Here is a 25,447-nt window from a genome sequence, read left to right as displayed (position 1 = left end):
GCCAGAGTCCACCTTCCCTTCTCTGAGTGGCTTCTTGTTGGGTATTTGGTCAGTGAGCCCGGATTAGCTGGACCGTTTTTTTTTTTTTGTCTATGTCAACCTGGTTTTATAAGCAGAGAAACTGATGTTCCATAGAGTGAGGCATGTAGAAATCAAGCCTCGCTCCCTGCGAAGGGGAGATAGGCCCTCACTGTTCCGAAGCAGGAATGGTTTATTGAAAGTCACAGCCTGTTCAGCTCCTCTCTGTGTCTGGGTGATTGTGTTCCCAGGATGTTAGAAGTCGTACCTTTTAATGTGTGCCATCAGAGCAATTATCAGTAATTCTGTCTGAGTTACATTACTTCAGATAACTCCTGCTGCTAGCGAACCAGGAAGAGACTTTTATTTGCTTCTTTTTTTTTTTTTTCATTTTAATTAAACAGCCCTACCTCTGCCAAACTGTATAACCCCTTTCCACAGTTTGTTTGCTTGGCTGCTGTTAAGAAATCTGAACCTTCTAACAAGCAGAATTATTTATATATGCCACGATGCTTCCTATTTCAAGCTGTGTGCCGCCTTCTCCATGCTGAACTTTATACCGAATGAGAGCGCTGTCTCTTTAACACTCTGGTAGTTTTATTCTGGGCTTCGTTTCACCATCAGAAGAGCCTTCTTTCCCTGCCCCCCCTTCCTCTTCCAGAAGTGGAGAAGTTCTGAGGCTAGGGAAAAGGGAACAGTGAGCTGCATGATTATTACTATGCTGTCCTATTTGAGAGGTGAGGATGGACTCTCCCTCCATAAACAGAGAATAATGCCTGGGACTAGTCAGACAGGCTTGCAAGTTTCTGCTAATGGAGGAGGCAAGGCCTCCACACTTACTCTTCTTGATCAGCTTAATATAGCCAGCAGCACCCCAGTTTTAGAATACTGCAACAGGCACTCCGAAGAACACTGTTCACACACTGAAACCTTGCTCCTTTGCCCATGCTACTGTTTTAACTCCAAGGGTTCAGATATTCTCCCTCTCCGATGTATTTTTCTTGGAAGAAAATTGCAACCTGCACATGGGACATTTCTCACCATATTCAGATTGGGATCTGTAGTGTAAAAATTCCATTTAGTATGGCTGGCTGCTCAGAATCTCGTGCTGATCGCCTCCTCTGCTGGCCAGGATATGTGTGCGTGTGTGTGCAGGTGTGTGTTTGTTTTGTTACCTGATCCTAACAAGTCTCTTCCTGGTTATTATTTAAAATAAGAAAAGTAAGTACAAATGTTGTCAGACTTGTCCTGCAGGGAGCCTGTTAAGAATGAAAGCCACAATTTTTAAGTAAGTATAATGGTCATAAACTTCAAGGGTAAAAGAAAGATTCATTTTTTTCATGCCTAGTGTCTATGAGGCATTAGGTTGAGTTTCCAGCACCTGGAGAGGGAAAGCCAATACAAGTCTTGTGCTTTTCATAAAGATGAGTTGAAGCACATTAAGTGAATGCATGGTAACTGTGTGCAGCCCGGGCTGTAGGTCTGTTTTTAGATGTTTTGGTATTTGGGCTGTTGTTTCACCGTAGAGGGGACAGGTGTTAGGTCACATGACAAGAGATAGAGCAACTATGCAGGGACCTTGGTGGTACTTTACTGTGATAAGGACCCAGGTATAGGTCCTTAGGTCTTTGAAATCTGAAGCCCTGTAGAGAAACCTGGAGAGATCTGAGAAAATGTAAACTGAACAGTTTTATTTTGTATTCATGCACAGTGGGGTATTTCTTTCTGTTGTGTTGGGATTTTGTTCCACACTCCCTCTACAAAATACTTCTCACACTCATGACACAAAGCTGTGTTTATGGCTGTCATAGTAAGTCGGGGAGGTCTGCTCCAAACCCTTAATGGCTTCAGGGGCTGGGGATGGCAAGACAGGAATTCACCGAGAAATTGAAGCTTAGTTTAATAAATATTTTTTTGTTGTGGGATTAATGATGGTAAAGTAGGGTTAATGATGGTGAGGGGGGAGTGGCAGGTTCCGATGGGGGCCTCCCTGGGAGTTGGCAAGGATCATGATAGTTTTAAATTGGATTTAGGTCTTCTCTGTACTGTCCATTGGTGGCTGCTGCCGAAGGACTGATGAATCTTGTGGGAAATTTATGCAGTAAACAGTCCCCGGTTTGCTTGGGCAAGAGTCTCTGGCAATAGTGAAGTTATGTTAATGAAGACAGTGGGACAATAAGATCATGGTTCTGTGGCCAGCGAGCTGTGTGGGAAGCTGGCATTTTTGTCCCTCAGGTCCTAGTTGTGTGTGGGAGTACCGACCAGGGGGCCACAGTTCCTGTTAGGAGATTTCGCTTAAGAGCTCTCTGAGACAGACCGGAGAGTGAGGCGTGTTCCATAGAGCAGCACATCAAAGAGGAAAAGCCAACTTCCACAGGGGCTTGCTGTTCGTGTGTAATTTCATCTCTTCTGTAAGCGCTTAGCGAGTGTGCCAGGCACTGTGGTGCTCGTGGGATCCCACAAAACGGAAGACAAGGTCCCCACTCTGTTGGGTCTTTCATTCTATTGTCTGGCTCTCTTGGGTTATGAATATAGCTGGTATCATTATTCCCCAGACCCCCCCTGTGTGCTGCTTATCACGACAGATCTGTAGTGACCAGCTTTTTATGTTTAGGTGTTAGAATGAGGTGTCTTTAAAGTGTGAGTGAGCATATAAAGTTCATGAGCCTGGCATGTATGTATGTATGTACGTATGTATGTATGTATCTTGCTGTGTTGCCCAGATTAGTATCAAACTTCTGGGTGCAAGTGGTCCTCCAGCCTCACAGTCCTGAGTGCTGGAATTCCAGGCAGGTGCCACCACGGCCAACTTGGGTCTAGCTTTTTTAATGTAAGAAAATATTTTTATAGTTCACATATTAACAGTATAGTGTCTGTCATGAATCACCTATGTCCTAGGTGCTGGGTTATTACACTAGGGAGACAAATGTACAAACTCTCTACAAATTATACATACAGTAAATATACATAGGCATTTGAGACTTTAATAACTAATTACTTTTAAACTCTGCAAGTACTTAATGGCGTTATGCATTACCGGCTACTGTTAAGAAGGAAAACCTTCAAGGGCCTGTCAGCCTGTATGGTGAAAGTCGGAAATGATCATAACACACAGCAGGAAACACCACAGTGGAAATTAGCAGGAGGCTGCCAAGGCCCTACCCCTGTTCAGGGCCATCTGCAAAGGCATAGCACCAGGGTGCCTTTGGCAGTGTGATGTTCCCTGGGATCTAATTTCTGGGCAAACACACCACTACGAGGCTGGGGATAGGCCATGGCCACAAGTGCTCTGGACTTCAGAAACTGCTTTCTGTCACAGCCTCTCATGAGAGTGGACTGGCTCCGAGGACAAATGGTGGAAACAGAGGTTTCTTTGTGCCCTGGGCTTGGTAGCCTGCCCTGCCTGTGTGGCAGGAGTTTCTTAGTAGATATCTTGGAAGTTGATGAGTGTATTTCCAAAGGATGATCTTTGCTGAGAACCTGTATCCTCCGGTGATCTTCCTGCATCCTTAGTGACAGATGGTAGCAGGATGTAGCATAATGGATGGGAAGAGCCTGTATCAGTCATGAGTACCATAGCTCTAGTGCCCCCTGGCTCCCTGACCTCCCGAAAACCCCAGGACCTCTCACCATCCGGAGAGCATGAGGTCAAGATGAGGTGCTTTTGACTCCTTCCAGCCCGATGCTTCTGTCATACCCAATATGTCATCTCTTTAATAAAATGTACAAAACAAAGTTTACGAATGAAGGAACTAACATCCCGTTTCCCCTTCTCTTCAGTGTCTCTACACAGAGAGTCTCTCCTGCACCTGGCTGTGAGATGGGGCCTGCCTAAGCTTTTCCACTTCCTGCTGTGTCTCCCTGGGGGAGTCAAGGCCTTGGAGCTACCCAATGAAGAGGGCACCACACCACTGCACTTGGCTTTGCATGGTGGACACGCCACCCTGGTGGATGACATCACAAAGTGAGTTCAATTGCTGATAGTGTCTCTCTTCACCATGTCCACCAAGCCTGCCAAGCATTATGGAAAAACGGGAATAACGAGAGCATCTGCTAATGTTGGCTTGTGTTTTTTACAGCTAGTCTTCTTGCATACAGTACAAATACATGCTTAGCTAGTGCGTAAGCGGATACCTTTGTTGGGGGTATTTTGTGACGGAGAGACAGGGAAGATAATGAAAAGAGGGTTGGCCAAACAGTGGCCTACACTGCCCTTCAGACTTTAGCTTCAACAACATTTCCTCAGAAAAGGCTCCTGAGTTGTATTCTTTCATGATTATGATTAATTTTAGTAATAATCACAATTTGTAATTATACAGCTATGACTATTTACTTTTTTTGGCTATCTTCTAAATCATTTGAGAGATGGAGGCATTTCTGCTTTACTTCTAGTCCAATGCCAGTGTCATAATTTTCATTGTAAAAATAACAGGTGAACTTATCAGAGTAGTCACTAGGGTTTAGTGAACTAATGTAAGGGAGATAATCTGTTAACTGTGAAGTTGTCTGTGTCTGGAATGTTCTCAACATTCCCAGTGACTGACCAGTGGGTTATGTGCTCCTTTGGTTCAGATGAATTGTTGTTCTAACTTATGAAAGAAAGAGCCATATGTAGTGATTGCCTTGATATAACATGGTAAATTATAAATTATAAATAGAATAGTACATTGAAAATGACAACAAAAATTTTAAATATTGTTAGAGTATTATTACATGGTGTGTCTTAGTGGGATGGTTTTTTTTAGTTTGGCTCGTATAACTCAATGTAATTAATTTGATGCAATTAATTAATGGTAATTTGATGTCTAAGTGGCCATTAGGCAGAAACCAGAGCTTTCTCTTTCTCCTCCCCTGCCTTATTTGATCAAATAGTCATTAACTAAGAGACAAGCCTATCCAAAGGGAATTGTCCTTTCCTTTGCTTATGAACACAACCATGTTTTCTTGGCTACAAAGAACGAGGCAAGAGCATGTCCTGTAACTGAGTTATGGTGCCTGCTGCAGGGTTCCCTCCTGGAGGTCGATGCCTTTATCTGCTGGGGGCTTTGGACCTCCTTCCTGTTTCCAGCACCAGAAGACGCTGAATGTTTTAAAAGCTTACATGTTTGATAGATCTGTTTATAGGTGGAATTAAAAAAAGTTCTGCTCATAAGGTCATATGATCATAGGATTGTATGATGGATCATATGTGTTTTAAATCAACAACAACTCTACTACTACTCATCATATGGTCATATGATGGATCGTATGATCATATGTGTTTTAAATGGACCACAGCTCTACTTTTACTCAGGCTCATGGTCCTTTTACTTCAGTGGCTAGTTGGTACTTTCCCAGAAGATTCAGAAATTAGTGTGAAGACTAATGGATCTCTTTTTGTCACTCCATGTGATGGAGATAAGTCAGCTCAGAGGTTCCTCAATTTTAAATAGAGGTGTGTCCTGTGAACCTGTTTTAGGTTGGAAACATCCCAAGTTGCCAATGCATTTACTATACCTAGCCTCTTATACATCACTGGGTAACACGGTCCACTGTGGGAGATCATGTGTAGCCTCATGGTTGTGTGGCTGGCTGTGGGATAAGACTTTTTGCCACCGCCCAGCAGCTGGGGAGAGTAATACACTGCATATGTACCTCTCCAGCCTGGGTAAAATCAAAATTCAAAACCAGAAAGCATTTCTAATGAATTCACGTATCTTCTACAGCATTGTAGCATCGACAAATTAGAAATCAAGCCATCATAAGTTACAGGGTCTTTAATGTATTTCTGTAAAGCAAGCATTCATAAACAAAATGAGATCATGCCAGAGGAAGAAAGGGACAGAGCTGGTTCTGTAAAGTGAGGGGTCTGGGGACAGTCTGTTGGGATGTGACCACATGATGAACATGAATATTTTTCACTTGAGGCATCTTTATTGTTCCTAATGCATGCTTATTTACTGCAGTAATTCCAGCCATCAAGGTGTATAGCTAACACTGTTGTTCTTAACCAGCCAAGGCAGATGAGAAAATACGCTTATATTCAAGAACTTAGTTTGGGTATATTGTTTCATTGTTAATGAATGTGTTCAAGATGATGACCTAATCAAAATTACGCATGTTCTAATTTGCATGAGGGAGTGATTTAGCACAGTGGTACCAGTGTGTTAGGAATATACCATTGTTTGCCACAACCAGACCTCACCACACTCCCTGGAGATTCTCTCTGTTTTCCATTATAATCACCTAGCAAACTATTGGCTGCCAGCTAATTTGTTCTCCATGAGCTCCATTAAAGGGAGAGACATCTTTTCTGATTAAAAAGGAGAGTCAACTAGTGAAATACGTTTCTATGCTTAAAAATCAGGACTGTTATTTATCAGGATTTGTTATTTATGGGAACCTTTAAAACATAGAGTCTTTTTAAAAACCACCACTAAGTGGAAAAATAAAGATGGCTTGACCCAGATCTGTTTACACAAGCTCGTGTAATTGGGTGTGTAAGTGACTTTTAAGGATCATTTTCCATTTTGGATTTGTAATATCGGGGCAAGATGAGGGATGGGATCCGTGAAGCTGTGATGTGTGAATTCTGACTTGTGACAATTCAGTTTTCAGGGTAGCCGTTCCCCAGGCTTCTCCCGATTGCGTCTGAGCGAAGATGCCTCTCTGCAGTTCGTACACTCATCAGAAACGCTGACTCTGACCGTTAACCACACGGCTGAGCATTTGTTGGAGGCAGATATCAAACTCTTCCGGAAATATTTTTGGGACAGGACCTTTCTTGTCAAGGTTTGTACCGCTGTTCCAGGACTCAATGGTGCATGCTCCTTTAGTACGGGTGGGATCTGTGCACTGTTTTGGAATGGTGCTTGGGAGCTAACATGTTTTTTTCCTGATGAGAGCTTGAGAATGTGAAGTTAGAGTCCTTGTTGGATCAGTGGAATGAAGACCAGCACAGCTTTGGGCAGCACAGAGGCAGTGGTCGGTAGATCCTTGCTTCACTTGCATTTCTTTTGTTGTTGGTTTTGTTTTCTGAGACAGGGTCTTGTTATGTAGCCCAGGCTATGCCTGAATTTAGGATCCTTACATCCATACACTTGAACTGTGTGTGCCTCCATTCCAGGCTCCCACAACTGAATTCTAATATTCTTCTTCTTCTTCTTTTTTTATTAAAGCTTTTTAAAATTCTTTCTTTTGCAGATTGAAACCCCCAACTGGTTAATGTATAACATGACCCTTACATGTAAAGCTGGGGGGGGGGGTTGTGGATGGGGGAGGGGCAGAAAGATTGTAAAAGTCGGAGGACCAGGACATTTACTGTGAGGTATTGTCTTCTATTATATGACAGGGATGCTGAACTCATGACATTTCAACAATATGGTCACCAAAACAAGTCACCTAAACCAAACTTCCCCTGAGCTCCTCTGTCCCCCAAACTCCCTCCCTCCCATATTCATGACCTTTCTTCCTTATTATTACTGTTATATTTATATGTTGTATATGCTCCATATATATGTTAGTATATATAATGCAACCATTGGCTGAGTCAATTTGGTATTGATTGAATGTATATGCACTTAAGGCCAGGCTTTTGGAATTGAATAATCTAGAAAGGGGCTTGTCCATGGAGCAGGCCAATTCTTCCTCTCAGCAAGGGGTGGAGCTTTGTCAGATTTCCCTCATTTATTTTGGTATGTCAGCCGGTGCTGTCACTGTGAAAGTCTTGTTGAGGTGACCATATTCCTGAATTCTAACTGAATTCTAATATTGTATATTTTCTTCTTTTTGAGACAGGGTTTCTCTGTGAAGTTTTGGTGCCTGTCCTGGACCTCACTCTGTAGACCAGGCTGGCCTCGAACTCACAGAGATCCGCCTAGCTCTGCCTCCCGGGTGCTGGGATTAAAGGCGAGCGCCACCACCGCCTGGCTGTATATGTTCTTTGTACTTATTTGCAGTCTTCTAATTCTCGCCTAAAACAGTTTATAGCGTCTGCTGCTGGGCTTTCTTATGACTTAGATGATTTAAACCTTCGTCCTGTTTGTATATGAAGAGGACAGGTGAGAACATAGTCTTTTCATAAAGAGATATACTCTTTCTTTCCTGTCATGGCTAGGACATAAGACTTGAGGGCTATTATAGCATGCACATCTCAGGAATGAGACACTTCATCGCTCTTAGTAGTTCACAAACTCTGGACAAATATAAAGAATATTTACATTTTTCATTTTTGTTTAGCAAAGTTGTTTTGATACAACCTGGTTCAGTCCAGTGGCTGGTGCTCAGTGGCCCTGGGACTTACCGTCCAGACCCTGTGGCCTCTCATGTGTCAAGTACATACATCTACTTGTAAGACAGTTTTCTTCAGCTGTACAGGCTTTCATCAACTCAGAGAAACAGAAACTGCCGTCTATCATAGTTTTGGCTTCTGTGTTTATGTTATATAATTAAACTATAAATACAGTTAAAATGTTTATATATCAAATAAATATGATTAGCATATCCCATGTAGAATTTTATTTGAATTATTAAAATGAAACGTGCTCTTCAGCGTCTGACTCCCATTGGGCTTTAGGAAATTTTATATGTAATTTTCTGACATGTAGGATTCTATTTAGTATAAGACAAGTGAGGGCTGAGATTCAAGCCCTTGTATTTAGTGACACCAATGCCTCCAGTCATTCCTGTGGCTTCTCACGGAAGTACCCACTGGTGACGAGTCCGCACCGGGCAGCTGCTGGGCTGCACAGCACAGTATTCTCAAGAGGAGTCTGGCCCCAGCAGCCCCACAGGGATAGAGCCTGGCAACAGGCATGGCCCTGGGAGAGCTGTTCAGAGAGCAGTGTGTCACGTGGTGACTAAGCTAGAAAGGATAGGACCAGTTCTGTGCAGCACACACCGGGCATTTGCAGCACTACAGAATCCTTCAGCTGGGTCTGTTGATACTGCCCACATTTGAGATACTGACTTTGGAAAAGGTATGGGATTAATAAAATGAGATGCCACGCTCTACAATAACCATGGCAAGAGAGCTGAGTGACGAATTTCTGAGGTTTTCGTTTCATGAAAAAAAAATCAGAGAACCAGTTAAGAGCTAGGTGTGGTGACTTACTCCGGCAATCCCATTGCTTAGGATGTAAACAAGGAGCCTGGGAAGGTAGGGAGGTCAGCAAACCTCCTGACAGCCAGTCATTCACTCCCACTGCCATGACAGATGCTGCTGTATGTGCTTCCGTTTAAAATTGGTCTTGCTCTATCTTACGTAGTTAGATGTTATTGTAAGTATAAGCTAAAGGCAAATTGTTTTTATCACTCATTTACTTTTACTTTATGTATATGCATGTTTGCTTGCATGTATGTATGTGCACCATACATGCACATACATCTGCCTGGTGCCCATGGAACCAGAAGAAGGTGCTGGATCTCCTGGAACTAGACTGAAGGGTGGTTGTAAGTTGCCACGTGGTTGCTGGGAACGGAACAGTAGTCATCTGCAATAGAAGAAAGTGCTCCTAACACTGAGTTTTTGCTTTAGCCCCTGAAGGCAATTCTTATTTGGGATGTCTGTATTATACTTTGACAACTGTGAAGAGTAAACATTAATTTGATGACATATGTTATATGCGTACATTATATTCTTGCTCATCTGGGAGTAGTGATATCTATATCTATATCTACTTCTATTATTCCAGTACTCTGGGGGCTAAGACAGGAAGATTACAACTTTTAGCCCAGTGTGGACTATACATCAAGACCCTGTTTCAAAGCACAAGAAGGAATGAGAGAAGGGAGGGAGGGAAAAGAAAAACAATTCAAGCTTTATTAAATCTGATATGTACTTAAATCCATTTTGTATGACCATGGTCTGGGCAGCTGCTCTGTGTACATGGAACCATGGCCATACTCTGTCCCTTCAAGGAGACATGCTCATTCTAAGTGGTCTGGGCACATCTCTGTTACGTCCTGCTCTCTAGAACTTGATGATAAAACCTTGTCAAATCCTTAGCTTGCCTTCTCATGCACCAGAACTGTGCCTCTTATCACCTTCAGAAGCCATACTTGGTCAGAGTGGTTAATGTTTCGTGTTTTCACTTTGTGTAGACGGATTTTTCTTTTGGCTGTCAGCTCACAAGTCACAACATGGAGATTTATTATTAATTATGAAAGCTTGGCCGATAGCTTAGGCTTGTTCGCAACTAGTTCTTATAACTTAAATTAGCCCATTTCTATTAATCTATGTCTTGCCACATGGCTCGTGGCTGTTTCCTCTCCTCATGCACATCCTGCTTCCTCTGTGTCTGGTTGGCAACTCTGTCTTCTTCTTTCCAGCATTGTTTCTACCCTGAAAATCCTGCCTAGATATTGGCCATTTAGCTTTTACTGCACTAATCACGGTGACATTATCTTCACACAGTGTAAAGGAATAGTCCACAACTCTGTCTTGTAGCTGCTGCTGATAATACCAAGACAATTTGTAATAAATACTTGTCCTAGTCACTGCTCTGTTGCCGTGAAGAGACACCATGAGCAAGGCAGCTTATAAAAGAAAGCATTTAACTGGGGGCTGGCTTACAGTTTCGGAGGGTGAGCCCATGACAATCATGGTGGGAAGCATGGCTTGGGAACAGTAGCTAAGAGCTCGCTTCTGATCCACAAGCAGGAGGCAGAGAGAGGCAGGAGGCAAAGAGAGACAGAGATACAGAGAGACCTAGACACAGAGGACAGAGACAGAGACAGACTGCTGGCATAGGTGTGTCACTGGGGGTGACACTCCAACAAGGTCATACCTCCTAATCTTTTCCAAAACAGTTCCACTACGGGGGAGCGAGTGTTCAAATATGTGGGGAGGAAGGGGTTTATTTGGCCAACACTTCCATGTCAGTCTATCATTAGGGGACATCAGGACAAGAACTCAAGGCAGAAGCCTGGAGGCTGGAACCATGGAAGGATGCTGCATACTGCCTGGCTCCCTGGCTCATGCTCTGCTTTCTTTTTTTTTAAAAAAAATCTTTTTAGATTGTTTGTTTTGCTTTATGTGTATGAATATTTTGCCTGGGTATGTGTACTATGTGCATGCCTGATACCTGCTGGGGTCAGAAGACGTGATCAGATCCCTTGAAACTGGAGTTATGGATGGCTGTAAGCCCCCAAGCAGGTGCTGGGAATTGAATCCAGGTTGTCTGGAAGAGCAGCAAGTGCCCTTATCTGATGAGCCATCTAACCTGATTCAGCTAGCTTCCTTAGACAGCCCAGGCCTTCCTGCCTAGGGACGGTGCTGCCTATAGTAGACTGGACCCTCCCACATCAATCATCAGTCAAGTTAGTCTCTTGCGGACATGACCATAGGCCAGTCTGATCAAGAGAATTCTTCCACTGAGATCCCCTCTTCCCACGTGACTCTAGGCTGTATCAAGTTAACAATCAAAACTAACTAGATCCTACTTTCTTGGTAGCACCCATTGTAGGTGTGGTCCAGTCCTTTCCTAATCTCCTGGGGCCCAGAAGAGAGAAAAGCACTTCTTGTTTGTTTTGTTTGTTTGTTTTTTGTTTTTTTGTTTTTGTTTTTGTTTTTGAGACAGGGTTTCTCTGTGTAGCTTTGCGCCTTTCCTGGAACTCACTTGGTAGCCCAGGCTAGCCTTGAACTCAAAGAGATCCGCCTGCCTCTGCCTCCCGAGTGCTGGGATTAAAGGCGTGCGCCACCACCGCCCAGCGAGAAAAGCACTTCTTATAGGGGACACTGGCAGAGGTAGCCCATGGTGCATGCCTAGGCTCTTCGTGCCCACCGCCCCTTCGTAGTTTGGAATATTAGGTACATATTCTGACCTTAGGACGTTATGAAATAGTCAGAGAACGAAGCACTCAACCCACCGGCCTCATTTTGTGGTAGAATCTGCCAGCTATGATAGCTGTGTGATTTTCCACCCAGGGAGGCGGAAGATTTATTTCAGAACCTGTGCTGATACCATCTTGGGCTGCTTAACTGTTTGTCTCATTAACATCTAATTCTGTTTCTTCATATTTTCACGGCCAAGGGAATCTCAATAAAAAATCATTATGGTCTCAAGAAGGCAGCTTTTTGCCTTGGCTGTGAGATGTCTCAGACTTGGATCCAGTCAGGGACAATCTGTGCCAGCCTGCATATTTTTTGACCTGTGGTCACTCTGGATACACCCTGACTGTGGTTCCTACCTCCTCATCAGGTTCTTTCACATCACCTGTGTATGGTGTGGGTATAGGACGCTCCAGCAGGGCAGGTGTACCAACACTCAGCTCTCCCTTTTTGTCTCAAGGTCCTTTTTGTGGTTCATACATGGCATTCCTGAGAAACTAGTGGTTGTGAACTGCAGAAAAAGTGAGGATTTGTGGCAAAGTTTTTACCCTTGCTCCTTGGTTTCATCTGGCTTCTCTTGTCATCCTTGGATATTGGCTCTGTGTTCCTCTATCAGGGTTTTCCTCCACCCCCAACATGCACGCACACACGCACGCACATACACACTTTCCTTGCCAGCTTTCCCAGCTCTGAGATCTGTGATGGTCATTTTTACCTCTCTTTTTCATATCTGGGGCCCAAAATGGTTTTCAGCGATTTTCCCCCCTTTATCTTGTAGGCTATCGAGCAAGAAGCCAAGACAGAGGAGAGACCAACCATGCCTTCTGGAGCTGCAGAAACCGAAGAAGGTATGCCTGCCCCTGCCCTGTTCCCACGTTGGGAACCCAGAAAATGCAGGGGTTGCTAACCAGTCTGTTGAAGTACACAGTAAAGCATAGTAAGAAATAAGGTACATAGAAGCAAGATCTGGGGTCGTGGATACAACACAGCCCTGGCTTATTATCCAGCTAGCATCTACCCATTTACCTGGGCCAGGTCCTTGTTGTCCAGATCTTCAGAGCTCCATCTCAGCCTGTGTGTGTGTGTGTGTGTGTGTGTGTGTGTGTGTGTGTGTGTGTTTGTTTGTTTGTGCATGCATGTGTGTCTCCGTCTCCCCATGCCCTGGTTTCCTCTTTCCAAAGTTAGCTTTGTTCATTCTTTGCTTCCTCAGTCAACCATTTGCTGTTTTGCTCATTCAAGCTTTGTGTAACTTTTCCTCTGGGCTGGACTGGTGGATCTTCATGGGGATGCTTCCAAAAGCATGGAAGTATGTTTGTTGGCATGAGGAGCGGACAGTACTGCTATCATCTAGAGAGGAGGTACCAGGGGTGTTTGTCAGGGTGCAGAATGGTTCTGAAAACCCAGGCGTCGGTCCTGTAGAACCTATACCAAGTTTGAATGCAATTCTGCTAATGGGGAGGTTCCCACTCTAAGGGTGTGTGTGTGTGTGTGTGTGTGTATGTGTGTGTGTGTGTGTGTATTTTATTATTCCACATCAAGGCACAAGGAATCACTCAGCCACCCTTTTTCAGAGCACTCAGTTTGCCAGCAGGAATGGCATTGCTCTTCATTGTGTTCAACATGGCAGGGATTTGGGGGGAGGGCATATAAAGAAAGCCTTACTGTAGTTCACATATTTTCCCTATACAAATAATTCTGATAGTAAGTTGAATACTAAGCATTTTTTTTTGTAGGAAGCATTTTTACATGGCTTCGTGTACATTATTGTGTTTCTCATGTGAAATAAAATCTTAGTTTCTTTCCAAATCCAGGCATTACACAAATCTAACCATTGTGTGCACAGGAAACCATTGTGTTTTGTTTGTTTTCAACATAAGCGTGTATTGGGGAGGGGGTGGGGTGGGGGGTAGGGCATCAGTCCCTCTTGGCCCTGGCCTTCCTCATGGCCACCAGCACATTGCTCAGTTCCTCCCGCTTCCTTTTGGTGTGCATGTACGTGCATGCCCACCCTCTTCTTGATGAACTTGGGCATATGCTTTTCCTTGGACACCTTGACCAGCCCACATGGCATGCTGCTTGTAGGGCACGAAGCCACACACCTCCTGGATCACATCCCACACGAACTTGGTGTCATGGGTGAGGCTGCGGTGCCAGCTGTGTCCGGGCTCACTGACATTCTTTGTCACCTTGTTCTTGTTGAGGTCCACAGCCATGGAGTCACCCAGGGCCATGGCTGCTTTGTGATGGCGGCTGCTACAGCACAGGAAAACATTGTTAATGGTGAAATACAAATGATCTTCTTATCAGTTTCTTTGTTGCATATTTTAGCTAGGGTATTATATTCATGTTTTAGCTAGGGTATTACATTGATTTCTTTATTTTGAAAGTATGTGTACATATACAGTTATTCTTATATCTGTGGAGTAGAATTATCAATATAATTTCAGTATAGTGATGGGACTTCATATGACATCAGAGAATGTAAAGGAATGCCAGTCTGATGGCAGTGAGAATCATGGTCCCAGATGCTGGAGTCAGGGACAGATGTGGCCAAATCCTTGTTTCTCTGCCGTGAGTGTTAACCGCTGGTTAGTGCTTGACCCTGCATTTAATTAGCAGCACAGAGTGGCTGCATTCCCAGTAGTTGACAGATAGTGTAACCTTAGGGTCTTTGCCTCTGTGTTGGCTGAGAAGAAGCCTTGGAGAAAGAGTAGTTATGAAGAGTGGCCGGGGTCTGTGTGGCGTCCACACACACTTCACCTGCTGCTGGGTTGAACGAGCTCCTGAGCTTCCTGGGCCTGGGGTAGGAGGAATCGCCTTGGCTCTGCTCTGTGACTGCTGCTGCTGCTGCTCTGCCTGCCCTAGGAGGCAGTCTAGGGGATGCTAGTTTTCTCTTTGAGAGACTTCTTCCCGGTCTTGTGTCGCTGGCTCCCCCTAAGCTCTGGCCCACTTTTACTGTGCTAACTGTAGCTGATCGGGTTTCTTTCTTGGCTGAGAGACATACTTGGCAGAAAGTTTCTGACTTGCCAGTTCCGAGTACTCACTGCATCTTTCTATCACCTGTATTTCTTAAGCCTCCAGCCCTTTTAAAAGTCAACTTCTGATTTTTTTAATAGAGATTATCTCATGCATCTTTCTTCTCTTATTCTCCACCTTTAAACTAATTCAGAATAAAATGAGGTCTAAATCCGTGTTAGATTTTGGATTTCTTGAGCTGGGGGTGGGTGTGAGTGATGGGGGTGGGTGGGAGGTGGGGCTTGCAGTTGTGGCTGGACAGGAAAACAAGCTCTCCAGGCACAGCATGGGAAGTGCTCCATGAGTCATTTGCAAATATTGCTTCAAGCATGTTGTAGCCTGTGACAGTGGCATGACCAAGGCCGTGTCATGGAAGCGATGCCCCTGGAGTTGGGATCTTAGTGAGGGCAGGGACTCCAGATACAGGAGATGAATGGGGAGAATGCAGGCCATTTTCCCATCGGCACACCCACGTGTGGTGGTAGAAACACCAAGAATGTGGGCTTGAGAGCAGCCAGGTGGGCAGAGCTTCGGGAGACTCAAGGGGCGGAGCTTCACCCTGAGAATTCTGGGAGCTGTTTTAAACAGCTGTTTGGCAAGGTCACTCTGGGAGAATGGTGATTCCAGTTGAGGGTCCAAATGGAAGGCAGAGGACTTGCCGGAGGACTCTAGAAAGCCATGCAGAAGGGCTATACCATGGCAAGCTAAGGCCAGGGGTGACGTAGGGCTGGATGAATGCTGTCTTGGGCAAGGTGGGGCCAGAGGAATGCTGTCTTAGGTGAGGTTGGGACAGATGAATGTTGTCGGGAGTGAGTCCGTGGCTGGGGCGTGTTTCTGGGCTAGAAGGTAGGACTGTGGCCCATAATGTACTCAGTTTTAGACAGGTTGAGTTTGATGGGTCTATGGGATAATCAAGCAAACAGGACAGCCAAACAGGACAGCAGGCACCAAACCAAAAGAATTTGGCAAGAAACCCAGGTCCACATTACTAACAGGCAAACTTTGTAGCCCTAGACTGTGTTGAAGGAATGACAGATGCTGTTTGTACCTTCCAGTAGAGGGCAGTGTTTCACTAAAGTGAAGATAGGTCTCTTCCTTTCAGATACCTCCACAAGACTCCACTGGAAGAACACGCTTCCTGCAGATAAAAGTGTCCTCTTTTATTTCTTCTTAATGCTGAACTGACCGTCTCTTTGAGGTGCACCAGAGATTAGATAGGTTACACCCCTCTCTTCCTGCTGTGGTAGAGAGATGGGGTGGAGACGCTGCCGCTGTCATAAAGAACTGTAATGACTTTAGCCTGGAAATTAACTTTGCTGTCTTTGTGAGTGTGACAAATGATTTTATTATTATTCTTGTGAACCAATTATGGTTTTATAATTTCATGATTGCAATTGGACCTGGGGAATAATGGCGAGTTATTCTGAACAAATTAAATGGCCCTGTCTAGTCACTGTTCTACTGCTGTGAAGAGACACCATGACCAAGGCAACTCTTTTATAAAAGCAAGTATTTGACTGGGGACTTGCCTGCAGTTCCAGAAGTTTAGTCCGTTACGGTGCGGAGCATGGCGGCACCATTGGCATCACCCGGGGTGCTAGAGTAGTAGCTAGGAGCTACCTGCTGGTCTGCAGGTGGTGTGTGTGTGTGTGTGTGTGTGAGAGAGAGAGAGAGAGAGAGAGAGAGAGAGAGAGAGAGAGAGAGAGAGAGAGAGAGAGAGAGAGAGAGAGAGAGAGAGATTGAGCCTGGCATGGGTTTTAACACCTCAAAGCCCACCCCTCACCCCCAGTGACACCCCTCTTCCAGCAAGGCCACACCTCCTAATCCTTCTAATCCTTTCAAAGAGTTCTACTCCCTGGTGACTCAGCATTCAAATACATGAGCCTATGGGGGCTGCACTCATTCAAACCACCACAGACAAAGTCATTGGGAAGAAACAGGCTCTGTTTTCTCTCTTGCCTTCTGGACTTCCTTTTGTTTTATTCCCCCAATTCCCTGAGTAAGGATCTCAGGTAGACCAGACTGGCCTTAAATTTGTTATGTAGCCAAGGGTGACTTTAAATTTGTTATCCTCCTGCCTCCACCTCCCAAGCTCTGAGAGGTTACAGGTGTGCACCACGCATCTACTTTACACCCTAAGGATTTTCTGAGGAGCAATGCACAGAACTAGAAGATGTTCTGCAAAGTAAGGATCCTTTCAGCGAGTCCATGGAAAATGCTCTCTCTGAAACCTAACTTAGAGACCCAGAATGCCTTTGATACGTCACAGGTTCTAGTAAGTCAAGAATTAGGAACTGGGGTAGCCTCGTTCAACTCAACTATCAATGAAAGATCCTTAGGAGGGCGTCTGAGGAGGTACTCTGGAGAATGAAGCCATTCCACATCGTCCCTGACCCTTCCTCACGCCTCCTTTTCCACCACCACCTAGGTTCTCAGTATCTATCAGCGCAGTGACATTCTCTGCAAATGCCTAGGAAGGTGTATATGAAGCCACTCAGGGTCGTCTTGTGCATGTGAGGCCATCTGCACCTCCTGATGCCCTGCCAGAATTCCCTTTGTATTTCTGTGCTTTTGAGACCCAGGCCTTCCTGTCTATGAGACCACTTGGCCTCTCTACCTCTTGAGTGCTGAGATTAAATTTGTGAGCTACCACACCTGGTTCTCACATTTCTTGGTGCCCTGCCTGCTTAGAGCTTATAGCTTAGAGCCAAGCTGAGAACTATTATAACCTAGGTACCACTGTTCAAATCCAGGTTCTTTATCAGTTTTTGGTATTTATTTTTATTTTTATTACCATATATTAATCACACAAATGAGTGGATTTGATTATGGTCCATGTAAACAATATAGTTTGATCATACTCATCCATGAAAAAAATTTTTGTTGTTGATGGGACAAACCATCTGTGTGGTATGTTGTCTCAACTTCTGTGTCATTGGTCTCTGACTAATAAATAATACAATAGCATCTCCCCATAGTATCACCCACTATAGTTTCACTAACAAGGAAACAGGAAATGGGGGTTGGAACATGAATTCCAACAGGGCAAAACCGTTTCCTTTGGGGCCGAGCAGGCTCAGCTGTTCTCCTGTGTGGATCTGATGAGATGGGCCAAGAACCCAACACAAGACACAGCCCAGGCAGGCAGCTGGAGTCCTGTGGGTCCTCTCCTCGCAAGGTCTGTAACTGTTTTGTACCCACTGTATACTGGGCATATTGGACTAGTGGTCATGGAGAAGGGACATTTCTGAGAGTTAAGAATTGACTTTACTTCATGAAGAGTAGCTCAGAAGAGATTTTTTCATAAGTAGCACATCTCGTCTGGGCAGCCAGAAGTCAGTTGGTTACCTGCTTTTTCAACCATTGCATTCCAATATCCCAACCACTCCCAGACAAGAGAATCTATTGACTGCACGTTCACACTGCCGGTCTAGAATTTTCTCCCGTGTTTGTGCGATGGAAAAAGTGTAACATCAGGATCACTGCCTGGAAATGCTAATCTCAAGCTGCTGTCACTGGGGAATTTGTGGCCACGCATGCTCAGACTCGTCTTGATGACACATGCTGCCAGGCAGCAGGCAGACAGCTCAGAACTCAGCTCTGCCATGAGCTGGCTTTTCAGCATTATGAAAGCTGCTCAGCCCTGTTTGCTTGTATGGAAATGGCAGAGGAAGGTGCAGGGGAGTAGAGGTGGGGTGTCGTTTAATGCTTAAGGTGGGGCACTCGTTCAGTATCTCCTGTAGTGGTGGACTAGTGTGTGATGCCTGGTTCTAAGTGGAAGTTAAGTAACTCCAGCCTGTTCTGAAGTATAGGAAGTAGTAGTAGTAAAAGTATACCTCATGTGACTAGAAATGAGTAGATTCTTTGCTTGAATTGTTCATGTTGTTTATGGAGGAACGGCTGGCTGGTATTTGAGTATATTTGAGTATTTCCTGTGAGAAAGTGTTGGGAGAGTAAGAAGACTGTTATCCACACACGGTTTCCTTTCTAAGATGTTTTATTTTAAATACGGCAACTCGGGACTTTTTAGAATATTTGCATATGGTACAAGTGTTTCATCAAGATGTAAGGACTTTATGCTGGGGCAGCTGAGAACTGAGGTGTTGGGGATTGAGGCTATCATTGAGGATGATGTTTTCTAGACGATGACTTAATTGGAGATCCAACCACCTCCTCCTCTAGTTTGGAGCATCTAAGGTCTGATCAGAATCCGGAAGTAGGGGAAGCCAGTCAGTGGTGGTGGTGACACACGCTTTTAATCCTAGCATTCAAGAGGCAGAGGCAGGCAGATCTCTGTGAGGTCAAGGCCAGCCTGGCTTACAGAGAAAGTTTCAGGACAGTCAGGGCTACACAAAAAATCCTGTCTCAAAAAAAGAAGGAGGAAGAGGAGAAGGAGGAGGAAGGAGGGGGAGGAGACAACGACGATGATGCCTACAATATTGAAAACGGAATTTGGGCATTTTCAGTGATTTGAAATGGAAGGCACAGAAAGACGAATAATGTATGCTCTCAGCCATCAGAGGGAGTCATAAGAGTTGACATCGTAGGAGAAAGTAGAAAAATGATTACTAGAGGCTGAAAAGGTGGGAGATTGGGGAGGGGGAGGAGGTATTATGGGAAATTTGTACACAGATGCCAACATACCGTCACGTAAAAGGAACACAGCAGGATGATTGTAGTTTATCACACCTTAGATATTTTAAGAACTAGAAAAGAGGAATTTATAGGCTCTGAAATCAAAGATATGGTAGAAATGCAAATTTCCCTGATACATTGGGTACATGTAAATATATATAAGCCTGTGTCAATTAAAATAATTTTTGTTAGTTCTTTGAGCATCTCATATAGCTTGTTCTGATCATACTCACCCCACCTCCCCAGCTCTTCTCAGATTCAGCACCCTCATTCCCTACCCTTCCAACTTTGTGTCCTATTTTTTTTTAACCCTTCAGACTAATTTGTGCCACCCATTTGTTCTTAGATTTGTGGTCTTCCATTGGAATATGGTAAAAAACTTACCAGGGGCCATAGTCTTAGAGAATACTGTCTCTCCCCCTCCCAGCACTAGCAATTGCCAATAAACTCCACAGTTAGGGATGGGGTTGTGTGCCCCATATCCCCTCCATGCTGGGACTTTGTCTGGTATGGGCTTGCACAAGTCTTGTGTATGCTGTCCCAGCCACTGTGAGTTCCTATGTACAGCTGTCTTGCCGTGGGTGGTGGTACAGACTGGTGCAGCCAATATGGAAATAAGTATGAAGTTTTTTTTGTTTTTGTTTTTGTTTTTGTTTTTCGAGACAGGGTTTCTCTGCGTAGCTTTGCGCCTTTCCTGGAACTCACTTGGTAGCCCAGGCTGGCCTCGAACTCACAGAGATCCGCCTGCCTCTGCCTCCCGAGTGCTGGGATTAAAGGCGTGCGCCACCACCGCCCGGCAGGTATGAAGTTTCTTTAAAAAAATTTTTTTAAAAATTACAATAAGACTGTAGTTAATGTTCCCCTAAGCCAGAAGGTGGTTTGCAGTTACTTCTTTCACTCTATCGGGGTGTACATCCTTCTCCAAATTTTCTGTAGAGTTGAGTTTGCCAGTCTTGTTTCTCCTAAATGGAAACCACTTTCATCAATAAAGGTCCAAGGATAAAGACAAGCTGTCAAGCTGAGAGCTGGCCCATCTTGGACACTGTTAGAATAATACTAGCTTTTCCCCATACATAAATGAAAAGTTTACTCACCTTCCACTATATCACAGAACTGAAGGATCATGGTTTGAGCTAGAAGTCTTACAGATCATCTGGTTGAACCACCTTATGAGGCCCACAGGCCACAGGCTACCCATAGTTCACCTCCAGGCAATAAATTTGTTTCACTCTTAATTTAGATTCTTTCTTTCAGATGGGTCAAATTAGCAGGCTTGGGACAAGTGTAAAATTCAGCTAAGGACTTAATAGATTTGGATAACTTATCCTAAACATACAGCCAAAGAATCCCTTTCTTGAAGTAGACTCTAAGTGAAATCATAGGACATAAAAGCAATCCTAAAGTCGCACTATATTTATATCTTTGAAAGGTGACTTACTTCATCTTACTTAAGTAGTTGACTAAGTTAGGAAAATTATGCCCTAATTTCACTTTGAGATCTAATGACTTTCTTAGAGCTTCTGCTTATTGATGATTGCAAGCACATTTTGAGGCTGAGGTTGTCTCCCTCTCCAGCCATGATTGAAATTTTCACCCTGGAGAGCCTAGGGATAGAATGTGCATAGATGTAAAAGTTCATAAGAGACAGATTAAACAGAATCATCACATGACATTTACTCAAGAGGAAAGAAGGTGTGTGTCTGCACACAAATTTGTACAGTATTTTGTATGATAACTAAGTTTAAAAGAAAAAGAAAAAAATATCATTTCCACTCCACTTGAATGTCCATGGCAGCATTAGTTTTACCAGATAAGTTTTTCTGAAGATCAGAGTGTCAAATGTTTTAAAAATGATTTCTAGTGTTTCCCTAAATATTTCCAGAATAACAACCAAATTTGTAGTTTAATTCAAAAGTACTTTGTGTGTGTGTATATGTGTGTGTGTGTGACATTCACTAGCATTCAAAAATTTTTCTTTATGCAGTGGCTTTTAAAGTTGGACCGAAGAGATGGCCTGGTGGATATAGCTTGTGCTTTCCAAGTGTGGGGACCAAAGTTCCAATTCCCAGAACCCAAGTTAAACTCAGGGCCAGTGTGGAGGCTTTCCTGTAACCCAGCACTTAAGAGGTAGAGACAGGGGCTCTGGGACTCCTTGGGGGCAATCTGGCTAGCAAGAGGAGCCTGATGGCCAGCTCTGGGTTCAGAGAGAGATCCTGCCTGATGACCAGCTCTGGCTTCAGTGAGAGATCCTGCCTGATGGCCAGCTCTGGGTTCAGTGAGAGATCCTGCCTGATGACCAGCTCTGGGTTCAGTGAGAGATCCTGCCTGATGACCAGCTCTGGGTTCAGTGAGAGATCCTGCCTGATGGCCAGCTCTGGGTTCAGTGAGAGATCCTGCCTGATGGCCAGCTCTGGGTTCAGTGAGAGATCCTGCCTGATGGCCAGCTCTGGGTTCAGTGATAGGTCCTGCCTGATGGCCAGCTCTGGGTTCAGTGATAGGTCCTGCCTGATGGCCAGCTTGGGTCCAGTGAGAGATCCTGCCTGATGGCCAGCTCTGGGTTCAGTGAGAGATCCTGCCTGATGGCCAGCTCTGGGTTCAGTGAGAGATCCTGCCTGATGGCCAGCTCTGGGTTCAGTGAGAGATCCTGCCTGATGGCCAGCTCTGGGTTCAGTGAGAGATCCTGCCTGATGGCCAGCTCTGGGTTCAGTGAGAGATCCTGACTCAGTAAACAAAGTGGACAGTGATAGAAGAAGGATACCCAGTGTTAGCCTCTGGCGTACACATACCCATGCACATGCACAAATGTTCCTCTACATATATGAACATATACATACATGCACCACACACACACACACACACACACACACACACACACACACACACACGTGTGCTAAAGTAAAAATAAACATTTAAGAAAAATCATGGGCTGTGTTTTTAGTTGAATTTTATGTGAGATGTTTTAAGTCCAGAACTCTTCCTTAAACGTTTGATTTCCCCTCCCCCAATGTTTGATATTTTAAAATACAGATGAGGCTGCATTTATGCCCGCTGGTTTAAATTCTTCCATTTTTCACATGTAACCTTTTTGTGTGGCAAATCCTGTTTTACTTCACTCAAGCATAGAAAATTTAGAGCATCTATACTAATAATAATTCTGTAGTTGAGTTTTTTCCCCATTTAATAAAACTGGAATTACAGGTTGTTGTGAACTGCTTCACATGGGTCTTGGGAACCGAACTCTGGTACTCTAGAAGAACAGCAAGTATTCTTCATCACTGAACCATTTTTCCACCCCCTCCAAAAAAGATTTTAATTATTGAAAAATAAAGAAGTCCTGATATAGGACTTGAAGACATGGTGCCGTGTTTATAAAGCCAATTACAAAAGACCCCATGATTCCACCTGTATAAAATATCTTAAGTAGGCAGGCCCACTGAGGGAAATTAAGGTTGTCCGGGCTGGGCTGTGGGAAGGAGGTCAGAGGGCAGTTGAAGAACTGTGGAGAGTGATTGCTCATGGCTGTGGGGCTTTATGTTGGCACAAGGAAAATGTTCTAAAATTGATGGTGGGTAATGGCTGCATACCTTGGACCATACTAAAGCCAAATGAATTGTGTGTGTGCCTTAAACAAATGAGTAGTGTGGTCTGTGCACTGCACCCCAGCAAGGTGAGATAAACATGACCTACATTAAAATTTGCTGGATTCTCCCTTGATGGTGGTTATATTGACATTTGCTTTTTCAAGTTTTCTTAAACAATGACTATTGTGGCTCAGAAAAAAAAAGTATTAAGAGTAGTTTAGATAAAAGCATTTCACAAAGATGTCTTTTTCATTCTGCATAGATCCAAATATAAAAATAAGATGAATCTGAGCCAGCACAGGGGGAAGTACCTGAGGGCCAGATTCCATCTCTGCATTGGTATCTCTGCTGCTGTAGCTCTATAGGGATGATTTGAGCTCGTGGGATTGCCTGTAATGTTTGGGCTTTTGGAGGAAAAGACTCACTGGGACTTTTGCTGATAATTGCCTCACTGTCTCCCCCACATCATACTATGCTGGGCCAGCAACACGGGCGCCTCATTAATATTCCCACTTGGGGCAAAAGGGAGGAATTCCCCAGAAGTTCAAGCATCATAATAGCTGGTGAATTAAGAGCGTCTCCTTTGCTATGTTAGCTCCCAGGCACTGAGTGCTGCACATTCATGTTGGGGTGAAACACTAAGCAGGAGAAGGAAGTGGATAAGTCAACAGTGACACCTTGGTGCGCAGTGAGAGGGGTGGCAAAGTTACATTGTGTGGGAAGAAACAGGGGACAGAGCCCTGGTCTGTCCAGTCAGCCTGGTGGCCAGAACTTTAGTAATGAAATTATGCTAGGACTGCAAGTGTTCCAGTTAGCGATTCAATAAAGCAAGCAACTTTCCCTCTCTCTCACCGTCCAGAGCTGGCCTGACACCCACCCTAGCTCATCAGATGGATGTCTTTTGGGTACCAAATGTAGGTGGGTGGGAAAGTTGTTAGTTCTCCACCCTGTGTGTAACAGGCAGGGGACACAACTGTTGGTACCCAAACCAAATTGGTCCCAGTCCGGAGTCTCTTTCCAGAATGCATTCACTGCCCACGAGGAGCAAAGGACTCATTCAAAGACTATTTGGTTTTGTTTTTTGAGACAGGGTATCATATTGTGTAGCTCAGGGTGTCATGGTCTACGTGGCCCCTTGCCTCAGCCTCCCCAGTGCTGGGATTACAGGTATGTGACATATACCCAAGAGGATATTGAATTATGTGTGAATTAGTGTGTTGCTAGAGGAGGTGTAGGGTGAGGATCAGCATCATTAGGGTGCTGTTTGACTTGTTAGGGGGGCAGAGCACATGGCTATCAGTACCAGCTTGCCAGCTATGTGCGGGACATCTCTGCCGGTCTCTATCAGGTGTGGCCGGCCGGCAGTACAGTGGGATAGGAGAAGGCAGCACTTGTGGGTGGCCTCGCTCTCGTGAGAGCTTTTCTTCTGCTCTTCCTTTTCTGGGGGAAGGGTCCTTATGTCTAGCCACAGGACTGTTGAGAGAGTTCTGGCTCACTTTTTGTTGCGTAAGTCTAGACTCTGGCTCCATTTTGCAAGAAGAGGTAATAAAGCTGGTACACGGAGGTGAGCTTTTCTCCAGGCAAATCTTAATGAGACATTGATACTAATCTTACAGCTACTTATCTCTGGGGTAGAAATCCCTGTTTGTTGGTGCTGTGTCATTCGTGAACATAAGTACTAGAGATTATCTCTCGTTTTATTATAGTTTGGCAATATGTAAAAAAAAACATGTTTATCGAGTTTGGTAAGTGTGATTTTAGAGAGGTAATCCTTCCTTGTGGGCGGACCTTGAAGACAACATTAACAGGCCCTTAAAGCAGAATAGCTAGAGTTACTGATACTATTATCAACCAAAGGTTGCTATAGCAACGAGTGGTTTGATTGCACGGTGCAGTTGGTGGGACTCTGGGCTAGTGTAAAAGGAGCTCACTCATTTAGCAGAAACGCTCCAGGGGCAATTTAATTAAAGCCCAGTAAAATGAACACCATATTCTCTGTGCAACTCTGAGATGTCGTTCCGGTTGTAGTGCTTCTAAATTAATGAAAGGTGGGCTATGCATCTGAATCCGCACATTTTCACAACATGTAAAAACTAATTTTAGGGTGAGAATTTTTTTATGTATTTGAAAGTTATTTTTAAAGTTAAAAGTAAATATAATGGAAATCTGTCATTTTGTTATGGAATATATACATATATATAGCAGATTTTAAAAATATTTGAAATTTTATTTGTCTTTGATATTTTTTACCAAGTAGATATTATATGTTGAGTGCCCCCCCCATACCTCTTACCCGTCTCTTTTCTCACTCTTCCTCCCATCCTATTAGTCTACTTTGCCCCTGGTTTTTCTTCTTTCATTTACATACATACACGATTTTATGCATTTA

At 44.2% G+C, this 25,447-nt stretch overlaps 1 protein-coding gene and 1 pseudogene across 2 annotated transcripts in view; one reads left to right on the top strand and one right to left on the bottom strand.

Moving 5' to 3' along the window:
• Positions 1–25,447, top strand: part of Arhgef28 (Rho guanine nucleotide exchange factor 28) — a 313,627-nt gene that overhangs the window by 150,712 nt on the left and 137,468 nt on the right. For both annotated transcript variants that reach the window (XM_076552103.1, XM_016004227.3), the window contains exons 5-7: positions 3,799–3,982; positions 6,609–6,789; positions 12,606–12,675. In XM_076552103.1, coding sequence (XP_076408218.1) covers positions 3,799–3,982; positions 6,609–6,789; positions 12,606–12,675 — 435 coding nt within the window. The remainder of the gene's footprint in view (positions 1–3,798; positions 3,983–6,608; positions 6,790–12,605; positions 12,676–25,447) is intronic.
• LOC102912694 (large ribosomal subunit protein eL36 pseudogene) lies at positions 13,742–14,900 on the bottom strand (annotated as a pseudogene).

Source organism: Peromyscus maniculatus, chromosome 15 (genome assembly GCF_049852395.1).
Source record: "Peromyscus maniculatus bairdii isolate BWxNUB_F1_BW_parent chromosome 15, HU_Pman_BW_mat_3.1, whole genome shotgun sequence".
Classification (NCBI taxonomy): domain Eukaryota; kingdom Metazoa; phylum Chordata; class Mammalia; order Rodentia; family Cricetidae; genus Peromyscus; species Peromyscus maniculatus.
The sequence above is the reverse complement of the archived record's forward strand: the minus strand, read 5'-3'. Positions and strand labels throughout refer to the sequence as shown.